Source organism: Neomonachus schauinslandi, chromosome 14 (assembly GCF_002201575.2).
Source record: "Neomonachus schauinslandi chromosome 14, ASM220157v2, whole genome shotgun sequence".
Taxonomy (NCBI): domain Eukaryota; kingdom Metazoa; phylum Chordata; class Mammalia; order Carnivora; family Phocidae; genus Neomonachus; species Neomonachus schauinslandi.
This window is the reverse complement of record NC_058416.1, coordinates 20,733,100-20,744,900: the sequence shown is the minus strand read 5'-3', so window position 1 is coordinate 20,744,900 and position 11,801 is coordinate 20,733,100. Positions and strand designations below refer to the sequence as shown.

The 11,801-nt window shown below is 38.9% G+C and overlaps 1 protein-coding gene across 1 annotated transcript in view; it reads right to left on the bottom strand.

Annotated features, from left to right (window-relative positions):
• The window catches only part of MBD2 (methyl-CpG binding domain protein 2), a 65,541-nt gene that overhangs the window by 9,808 nt on the left and 43,932 nt on the right, over nucleotides 1-11,801 (bottom strand). Inside the window, exon 5 of the mRNA XM_044921321.1 lies at nucleotides 192-282. Within this exon, the coding sequence (XP_044777256.1) occupies nucleotides 192-282 (91 nt within the window). The remainder of the gene's footprint in view (nucleotides 1-191; nucleotides 283-11,801) is intronic.

Genomic DNA, 11,801 nt, shown 5'->3' with positions numbered 1-11,801 from the left:
TGAAACATCCCTACAACACACAAGCTTTTCAGATACGTTTTCCCTGGGTTTATTAAAATACAAAAGGGACATCATCCAGCAAGGCATACGATCCCCCAAAGTAAAGACCCTGTCTTCATCATTTCTGACTCCACAGCATCTAACACAGAGCCCGGCACACAGGGTACTGCTCAACTGGATTTGGATAATACCTTGAAGACCTTTAGGTAGTTCCATGGTTTTTATAATTTGTTCTGTTACATCTGATGCACTAAGTCCTTGTAGCCTCTTCTCCCAGAAAAGCTGTAAGGCAAAACATCACTGTTAATATACATACTTGGAACAAGAAAGTAGCGCATCGATGCTGCTGAATGATGAAATTGAAACCATTTCAATAGTCTCCTAATTTCTCCATTTTTTTCCTTACAGATACTAAATGACACTCCAAATATGAATTATTTCAACACATCGTAATTCTTTCAAATGATATTAATCAAAAAATGTTTTCTTATTTTATGCAATCTACTCAATTGTTCCAGTACTACAGATTTTTATATGCCATATACTACTACACAGAATACTTAAGGTATCTCCCAAAGAATATAACTTGAATTTTTAAAGATTCATTTGGTATGAAAATTTAATGTTAAAATTTATCAGGGAAAAGAAAACAAATTATATTATGTAATATCCCTTTATCCAATATCATTAGGGAAAGAGCTTCTCCACCTGTGTGATTTTTCCACACTACTGAAGGTTAGCCCTTTGGCATACTTTTAAGGGGTAAAGAGCCAGTTTTAATGGAAACGTTTCTAAAATGTTTTGCATACTTCCTTGTTCTTTAAAAAGGGTGTCCCGTTCATGGGCGACTTTCCCCCTATGGTGCAGAGCCCAGGTCACCTTAGTCACTCAGCGGCCCTACATCCCCATTCTGGGCATGAGCAGGCACACTGAAGGCTCCTCATACTCCATGGGGCCACTGGAGGAATGCAAGTGCTTAGTCAAACACTAAATGGTCCAACACAGTTCTGCTGTTTGCTCTTATATCCTTTCTGTACTTCATTTTCTCTCCTAGTTAACTATTAATGTCTCAATAATGTCATTCATCTGTTCCACATGTATTTACTGAGCTCCAACTAGGAGCTGCCCTGTGGATGCAGCACTAGATGAGATATACTGTGTCTTTGTCTTCAAGCCGTATCTCTTTTTTAGGCTCTCTCTTATGTACTGCAGCCCAAAAAAACAGATAGAGGAATTCCTTAGGACTCTGTATATCTGTCTTTAATCCTGGATACCTGGGGCCTGTCACAAGTAGGTACTGAAAAAAATATTGAATGCCTGAATATGGGAGTAACAGGACTCAGAATGAGGATCTTGAGGGACACACAAACCCAAGCTGAAACCCCAGCTCTAGATGTCTAAACCTTCAATTGCCTCTTCTGTAAAATGTGACAGCAATGAGGACCACATAAGATTAATGTGGAGTCTAATAAAGCAATATATGTAAAGCACCTGTCATGGAGTAGGCACAAGGTTTACATATTTACTTTTAGCAAATTTTGACCACTCTGAGGGCTTATATTCTGACTTCTAGATATATGAAAAGTACCAGGTAATTGCCCTCCAGACAAATGCAAGATACAATAAAATCTCTTTATGGCAGAAGAGTAATATGTTGGATCTCTAATAACTCCCATGCTAGCACCAAGAGTAACCTGCAATAGAATGCTTCACTCTCTTTTGAAGACCTTTGGTATATGGTAACAACCCCTTACATCTCCCTATAAATTATGTCATCAGCAGAATATGTGGTCAACACATATGAGGACATGAATACATTAATCATCATGGGTGAAAAATAGTTAGGTGAAGGTAATAGTTGATAAATGTGATAAATGTCCCAAGAAACCCCACCTGCTATTTCCTTTTTGTGGGAAATGGTATCACCTATGCATTGATTATCACACCGAGGAAAAAAACAAGGAAAACAAATGCCAGTTAATTCCTAATGAAAAAGGAAAAAGTATCCAGAAGAATCAGTGAGTATGAGATTAGTAAGTGCTTTTATAATAAAATTATAACTTAATTTGCAAAATAAATCAACACTACCAAAAGACAAAGTATAGAAGTTATGTACAGATATTACTAGTTACTAATATTTTACATAAAATTCCAATTCTAGATATCAGAAGTTCAATTTTTTACATTCTATAATTTTTCACTCTCAATTTTTAAATTCCTATTAATTCAAAGGAAAACGATACAAAATTTAGAAAGGAAAATTTTGCAAAATAAACCTTGGACTGAGAAACGAGTGTACGGCTCTAGATTACAAGTCCTGGTGTCATCCATCACATGCCATCTGACAACCCTCAACTAAGTCTGAAGTTGAATCAGGTATGCGCCCATGACTTCTCTATAAATGAAATGCTTCTGCCATGAAAATGGAGATACATGGATTTACGTGTGTGTATGTTGAATGTGTATTTCTACCCCCACTCACGCTCCCCAGAGGAGGTGGGGGATGTGGGAAAGGCCAGAGAAGGAAGAAAAGGCTAGTCTGATCAAAGATGACGCATGGTCAGGTCACTAGCGCTCTCCATCCTTCCCACCACTCATTCAACACTGATCAGCTCACCCAATTTTCATGAGAACTGAAAGTCTTCATGAGATAAATGTCTGTTTACAAATCCATATGTTCCTAACTCACCTTCCCTACATTCATCTTCTCAGGCCCCACCTGTTTTGTTTGTTTGTTTGGGGGCCAGGGGCTTCTTTGCATTTTAAAATATTTTTTAAATTGACATAGGCATTATGCCAAGTGAAAGAAGCTGGTCTTTTACATACTGTATGATTCCATTTATATGATATTCTGAGGAAGAAAAAAACTATAAGGACAGTTGCCAGGGATTAGGGGTGGAGGGAGAGTCTGACTACAAAGGGTCAGCACAAGGGAATTCTTTGGGGTACTACAATTGTTCTCTGTTTTTTAATAAATACGAACTTTATCCAGCTGCTACAATTACCATTTTCTTTATTTTCCAAGCTAGTTCCTCAAGGAATGACCAATATGCACTGACTCCATCCCCCAGGCCCATATCGACTTGATTACCGCATCCCTTTCCTCATAAATTTTCACCAAATTTACCCTAGGAGGCAGTCAGCTCCTCTCACCAAATTCAATGACCTTTTCTCTTTATCTCTGATCATTTTATAACCCTGCATGCTGTGGAGAGGTACAGGGAGGGGAGAAGTCTTCCTCTGCCTAAATTTAAACTTTCCTGATCTGCTCATTTATGAATTCCATGTTTTTACTAGGTGACAAATTGTGGCCATCTGGAGTTCTTTTACATTACTTCTCCAGCCATTAAAAGTCTAAAGACAAAAAAAGAAAGAAAGAAAAAGATAAGATGAGTTTTCCCTAAATTTGTAAGGAGTCTCCCTCTACCATAGCTATCGAGTCTCTTCCATCACACCTTCAGAAGCACTACGGCTTTCATAAATCCTAACCTACCCACTGAAAATCTGATTTCACCTGCGAAATCCAATGATATTCTCAGCGTAACCCTGCTGCTTGGTGTGAGGCCAAATAATCAATGTAACACTTTTAAGGAGCAGCGATTTAATATTTGGAGAAAATCCCAAAATGTGCTATCACCCTCAGTTATTCTATTTCTTTCTAATCCCCACTAATTAGACCCTCCAGGTGCCTCTAATACCTTGTTGTTGATTTTTTTTGTCACCCTCTAGCACACAAGAAAATTGGATAGCTCCAATTTTGGAGCATCACATTATATTGCCAAAAATCTGAGCAATGCCTTATCCAGTTGACTAGCTGATGGAGAAGCAGAAGCTGGGATTAAAGGTCATCCAAAACCACAACAGTGTCTAAAATATTAGTGACGGGGTGGCACGGCCCTGGAGGAACCACCTTACTGGACACTGGAGTTCATCTCCACACCTTTGCTCCTCACACGGATGTAGGAAGTACCTGTATGCCATCAGTAGAAGCAAGGATGCGTGTACTTCATCTATCTCAGAGTCCCCGGGGACAAAGGACAGTGTGTTATGAAAGCTGCTTCTTTAGTGAGATGATCAATCTGTTTTCTGAAAATAAAACCAACCCAGATACAACTATAGTAGCATTTTCTTCTCTTAATTGCTATGGATTTAACTGGGACTTTGGGGGTTTGTTCAACTTGTCTTCCAGAGGATATCCAAAGAAGAGTATGAGGAAGAAACAGGGATTGCAAAGCAACTGCTCACAACCACACATCCCTGTTTTGATGCACTGGGAACCTGGGATAGTTATGTTGATTAGTACTGTCCTCCAACACCCCAGGCTTGATAATATGTACCATGAAGGAATTTGTGCTCTTCTGTGGAAGTCAGAACAAGACGGTTTACTGGAAAAAAGTAATTAGAGGATCGATCCAAATTCAATAAATATTCTTTTAGTGCCCATTATATGTGAAGTATTTTGCTAGGCACTGGGGATAGTTACTAGGATAACGCAATCGCTGCCCTCTTGGAGCTTACTGTTTGGTGGGAACTAGGAAAACGCTACAAGGTAGACTATGACAACCACAACAGTGAAGATACAAAATTAACTTCAATTTGGGAGAATCTGGGAAGGCTTTCAGGAAGACGCAGCTCTTGAAAAAAATGTGTAAGAATTCTACAAAGCAGCAAAGACTACTGCAAGCCAAGGAAATCGCTTAAGCAGGCAAGGAAGGGAGACAGAGAGTACTGGTCAGAATTTCTAAGTGTTCCCATGCAGAGGAATAACCACAGTGGCTTATTTTAAATGTATATCCCAAGGTCTCAGCCCTAGGGATTCTGTTCAGTAGGTCTGGGTTATGGTGCCAGATTTATTTATTTATTTTACATGTGTCTTAGGTGATTCTGATGCAGGCTCAGGGATCTCAGTTTGAGAAAGACTGGTTTGGTTTGTGTTGAAAGAATGGTAGTGCACACATAGGGCTGGTGTATACTGATCACCAAGATCTCTGAGTTTTATTCCTGATTACACCAGAAGAGTAAAAAAATATATTATTCTATTCTGTCCTTGCAGAGGACTGAAGGAAGATATTTGCCTTTCTCTTCTTCACTGCAGGAAGGCATGTGTCAAAGTATATTTAAGAGCATACCAAAATGTTTAGGCATAAATAGAGAAAGGGCTGACCCAAAGTTCTGCTGATGCCCAGTCACATTCTCTTGGTGGGAAAGAGGAGGAGGAAGAGGACAACCTACCACTTACCCACCAAGCCCTTTCCAGAGGCCTGGCACTGTGCTCAGTGCTTTATGTACAGAAATCCAGTTAATCTTTCCTACAGCATTTTGAAGAAGACATTATTAGTCCCACGTACAGTCACTTACCAAAGGTTGCATAACTAGTCAGTGGTGCAGCTAGAATTAAAACTCAGGTCAGTGTGATTAAATGGTCCTGATCTTAACAATAACAGTTCTGCAAGAGCATTTACATATTTGGCTCTATGTTAGATCAGAAGGTAACAGGCCTCAGACCTTTCCATTCATGAAATCAAAGGCTGACGAAAGTTCAATAAATGCCAAGAAAATTGTCAAGTTACTCTTAATCCATTTGCCTACTAAGTAATACTGTGTAAGTCGTCAATTGTAGGAAGTTTGTGCTGATGCCTTCCGCCTCCTTGGCCAGAAATAAGAGGCCCAGGCTTGTAATGTTTAGACTAAAGCTAGCATGGAGTTTTAAGATATCAAACCATAATTTGGGGTAGCTTACATGATAAAAACGAAAGAACTGATGTAATATATATTCTCTGCAAATTAGCTTTCTTAGAATTAATTGCAAATATCGACCCCATTGAACATCAAATTTTTATTTGGTGGATGGAAATTGAAGTCTGAGACCCCCTAATCCAAGAAAATGCTTTCAGATGAGTCCCACTAACAGTAGACATTTCATGAAACAGGAGAGGGGGAGTGATTTACTGAGCATATAAAACTGAAGACTTTTGAATTTTTTCTATAAAAATACTGTTTTACGTTAATTATATTAGTATCTATTTCTCATGAAACATTAAAAAGCATGTACATCAAATATACCAGTATTATTTTCATCCACCCTTATATTTAATTTGAAAAGCACTGATGTGTCTGTGTAGTGTTCAAAAAAAAATTCACTGATGAAGAGAAATTGACCTATTTATACTCATAACATCAACTTGACAGTCAACTTTCAAGGGTAGGAAGGGTTGGAAGGTTTAACTTCTGAGTAGCAGAGTGACTGGCAGTGGGCTTGAGTTCAAATCCTTGCTTTGTCACTTAATAATTTTATAAGTTAAACAACCTGTCTCGATGTCAGTTTCCAACTCTACGGAAAGGGACAATAAAAGCAACCTCAAAGAGTTATAGAAACTAAATGAGGAGGTTTTACAAACACTTGAACATGCCCAGTACAGAACAAGTATCATTTTACTACATTTTTCAGCACACTGATCATACAATAGCATTCAATAATTAATTGATCATCTTATTAAAATTAACAAATATAAACAAATCAACAAATAATCAACTCTGAAAGGTGAGTATTCATACATGAAGACTGAGCACATGCATTTGAATCTGCCCTCCCAGATTTTCAGCTGGGGTTTTCTTTCTTTCTTTCTTTCTTTTTAAAGATTTTATTTATGTATTTGACAGAGAGAGACACAGCGAGAGAGGGAACACAAGCAGGGGGAGTGGGAGAGGGAGAAGCAGGCTCCCCGCGGAGCAGGGAGCCCGACGCGGGGCTCCATCCCAGGACCCTGGGACCATGACCTGAGCCGAAGGCAGACGCTCAACGACTGAGCCACCCAGGCGCCCCTGGGGTTTTCTTTCTACAAATATCTTAAAACTCCTTTTCCTCTTCTCATCCAAAGCCAGACAGCCTCTCACCTAGACCAAAGTTGGTTGGGAGAACTCTGGTGAGCAGGACCACCCACATAATTTGCAAGACCCAGTGAAATGAAAATGAAAACGTGAGGTCCCTGTTCAAAAAGTATTAAGAATTTCACGATAGCAACAGTAAGCATTCCACCAGGCATGCGCCGTTCTAAGCACGGGGCCTGTGCACCTGCATGCCCATGACATCCCCGAAGGTGGGAAACAGTGTAGGGGGAGAGGAGAAACTAGGAGGGAAAGGAGGCCCCTGTGCCACGCAGTAGGACGTAGGAAAATGCCGTGATATAATCTCATTCTGTGAACTTCATGAAAGAGGATGACAGAAAATAGTTCTGGCTGGACCTCCCCATAACTCCCTGTTAAAGTAAGGCAAGGATTTCTCATCCCTCCTGCACACTGCTCATTTGGAGGACTGTGAAAGGATCACCGCCAAGGCTCTCCACAGTTGAGTAGTATGAGTGAGGAAGGAGGGAACCCAGGGAATGAGGAAACCACAATGGGGACTAACGGTGGGAAGTCCAGAGAAGGATCAGAATTTTGTTCTATTTAAAGTCCAGCGGATAACATGGGCAGCTGTTAATTAAGATTTCCTGAAACTGTAATTTTCTTGTTATTTTTACTCCATCTATTTCCATGTTGTGATGATAGTAAAGCCCTTAGAAAAACCTCAAAAGGGCTCTGAGCTTATTTCAAGAACAGAAGGTAGGAGAGAATCAGGGAACACAAACAAACTACATTTCTGTTCTGCAGTGAAGCAGGAAGAGAAAAACAAAAACAAAACAAACAAACAAAAAAACAAACTCGAACCAGGAACAATGGCTTCAAGAAGTTTCCCAATCTTGGCATCATTAACATTTTGGGTTGGATAACTCTTTGTTGTGGATATTCAACAGCATCCCTGGCCTATACCTACTATTTACCATTAGCACTACTCCAGTTGTGACAACCAAAAATGGCTCTACACATTGCCAAATTTCCCTGGGTATATGGGGAAAGACGGTACAAAATCAGGTCTGGTTGAGAACCGCTGATTCAGAGAAAGACAAAGAGGACAGGCAGGAGGTTTACAATGCTAGGGGCCCAAATCTCATTGCTGAAACACAAAGAAGAGCCAGCCGCTGGTAGATGCCATGACTGCAGCCAGGTCCCTTCTCAGGTTTCAAGAGTCTCTATCCCAGCTCCTCACTCCTGGGCCTTGTAAGAACCAAGTAGCTTGGAGCTGGGTGCGCCTTCTGTCATGGCCAGGCAAGGGTGTAAGACAAAGCAAAAGTGGGAGAAATATTTCTTACCTTAAGAGTTGAAATTTAAGGCACTTCCAGATAGAAACATGGTTATAAACTAATTATTTTTTAAATAATTCAGACACACCTAAGATTAAATGGTCTTTTATAGGCCGGTCTGGGATGCTAGAACCATTTATAATATCATTTCTACTGGAAGCCGTAGATTTCAAACAACTGAAACATGACCTTTTATATCCCAACCCGTAAGTTAGAAAGAATCTGTATGTACAGATTTTAGGAGGCGCTCTCTGTTATTCCCAAAGGATCAGAGACCACATGCATGTGCAAATCTGCCACTGACTACTGAGAAAGGCACATCTCCAGTCAGAATGATTTTCGGTATTCAAGTATAGGTAGAGCAACAAAATAGAACGCAAGGTTGATCTTGAACATGTTAATTTCCATAAGATCTTAATGTATAGCTACAGGTAGGGCCTGAGCAATTCTAAACTAAAAGCCCAGAGAAAAAGCATCTCACCAAACTGAGCCACACAAAACTTAAAACTGATTTTAGCCCTCATATATTATTTGAAAATACATCCTCCCTTACCTTTTGAAACTATAATCTCCACTAAAAAAAATAAACTGATTCTATAGAAACACACTGAAATTTCAATAATGAAACTAAGTTTATCTAAAACTCCTATATATCTGAATTATTTCTCATTGTTTATTTTAAATACATACCACAAGCTGAACGTTAGCTCCTATGCCAACAAGCTGTTAACAACAGACTGCGCTGACCAGAAAGCCAGGAACTCAAGCCTAAGGGCCCTGCACCTCTTCAAATATCCCTTCCACAATAGACCCACTCAGGGCCATTTACCCTTTCTTTACTTATCTCTTGTCTCAGAGGAGTAAGTATCCTGCTGCTTTTCTAAGATTATCTCTACCCTTGGCTCTTGGTCATATCTTCTGCCTCCTCCTGATCTTGCCCCAACAATTTGCCCAACTTCTCCTCCTACATTTTCCATCTTCCCTCTTCCTCTCCTTGGGCTTCTTTCCCTGAAGAGACTAATACACTCCAACATTGATAACCTAAAAAATGACCCTATGCACGCTACTTCTCCCTCAAACAGTTCTATCTTCCTCTTTCTACTAAAAGAGAAACTTTCCCTCTTATGTCCTCACTTTCCATTTATTCTCTTCCTTCTAAACTCTACTCTACTCCTATTATTATGTTAACACTGACCTGCCCAAGGTCACAGTAATCTTGTAATTACCAAATCCAGTTCCTGATTCAAGCCCTACCTCACTGTTGAAATCGCATGCTGTCAGAAGACCTATGAAAGTCCGCCTTTTATGATGGTTCTCTGTATGCTTCTATATTTTCTATTACTATTAAGCAACAAATTAAAACTAATGGTAAAAGTCAAAGAAATAAGACTATGAGCATTTTCTTCTAACAAAAACAAATATTTAAAATGCATAAATGTGATATACCTTTTATTTTTTATTTATTTTTTTAAAGATTTTATTTATTTATTTGACAGAGAGAGACACAGCGAGAGAGGGAACACAAGCAGGCAGAGAGGCAGAGGGAGAAGCAGGCTTCCCGCAGAGCAGGGAGTCCGATGTGGGGCTCGATCCCAGGACCCTGGGATCATGACCTGAGCCGAAGGCAGACGCTTAACAACAGAGACACCCGGTGCCCCGTGATATACCTTTTAAAGTGTCTGTTAATAATTTGTAAAATAGAAGAACCAAAAGTCACCTTTAAAATCTCACCATTTTAAGAGTTTTACTCTGCACAGTCTTCATCTCTGTCAAGAGCATGACGTTAGACACGGTGTTGGCACTCAAATGTTTTAGAGATGAATCTGTGGCTAAGTAGAAGGACTACGGAGTAACAGAAAGACGCTGGTTTGGGAGCTGAATGTTTTCGTCCTGACTCAACTATTAAATAGACTTGCTGCCTTACTTACACAAGTCACTTAATCTCTTTGGATGTGTTTTCACCAGGAAAATAGAACTACTAATCACTGTCTTATCCATCTCAGAACGTCATCAAAATACTGATAAAAAAATGAGAAAATTCTTTGAAAATATACAATTTTTATTGAATTTCTCATTTTCTAATGTTAGAATTTCATACATTCAATGAATATTTGGTTCACTTTTCTAAGGCCTTTGCTAAATCTAATCAAAGAACAAAGGGCCTTGTCACGTATTTGTAGACTAAAGCAAAACGGAGAAAATGTGCACTTTATATTCACTGACTCATGAAAAGCTAAATATGCAAGACACTGGGTTAGGACTATACAGAGGAATGATGTTTCCTGCCCAGAAGGAATTCACTGTCCCGTTCATAAAGTGCTCTATTTCAAATCAACCCCACGTGATATCTGAGTTGTCTAGTTCTGGTCAGCAAAAACAACTTAACTTAAATACCACGGCCTGCAAACATCAGAGTCAAACCCTAGCTACCTCCTTATTTTGTGAGAATGGCCCAGGAAGAAAGGGCAAGATCATGACAAAAAATTACTATGTAAATCAAGGAAAAGCTTGACTCATGTGGCTGTGCAAACTACAGTGAGATCTCTTGTTAAGGCAAAAGATAACAATTTGGGCTAAAGAGGCTGGAAGAATGACGCAAACAGCAAAACTCAGAATTGAGGGGGATGGAGGTACAGTACCATCTGCTAGAGCTGCTTGTCTAAAGTTTGTCATGAGCACTATCTAACCTACACAGAGTGGGCGGGCAATACTTGTCAAAATGTTAGGAACAATCTTAAGCCACTAAATTTGAAAATTATGAAATCTACAAATTCCTAGAAAAACATTCTCAAATTTGATATAAGAAGAAATAAAATATGAATATTCATCCACATACCTATCAAATAAATTGAACCTAATTTCAAGCTTTCCCATTTAAAAAAAGGGGGGAGAAGATGCCTCACAATTAACTCATCCAAACACATAGAGAAAAGTACCAATTTTACACAAACTCTTCCAGGGAGCATAAAAGAAGGATCACCTTCCAGCTTATTGTACAAAGCCAGCAAAACCTCCATACTAAAGATTGAGAAGAAAACTACAAGGAAAGAAAAATGCAAGTCAATCTCTTAGTGAATATAAATGTAAAAAATCCTAAACTACCTAACAGCAAATCTAAACAGCAATAACAATGATAATATATGACGACCACATTGGGCTTAATCCAAGAATTCAAGGCTTGAGTAACATTCAAAAAAATCAAGCAGTGCAATCCACCACATAAACTAATCACTGTAATTCACTATATTAACAGAATAAAGAATAAAAACCACTTCAGCACTTAACTAGGTAGAGAAAAAGATTTGATAAAATTCAATACCCAGTCATGAAAAATATTCTTAGTAAATGAGGAATAGAAGTGAATTTCATTACCTTAATCTAAAAAAGGTATTTACCCAAAAAAACCTATAGCAAGTATCATATTTAATGGAGAAACATTAAAATTATTCCCTGGTAACATGAATGAGAGAGGGATACCTGTTATCACTCCTATTCAAGACTGTATTGGAAGTCCTAGCTAGCAAAACAAGACAAGAAAAAAAAAGGTTGAAGGGTCAGAAGGGAAGAAATAAAACTCTCATCTGCGGGTGACAGGTTTGTTTGTTCATGTATAAAGTTGAA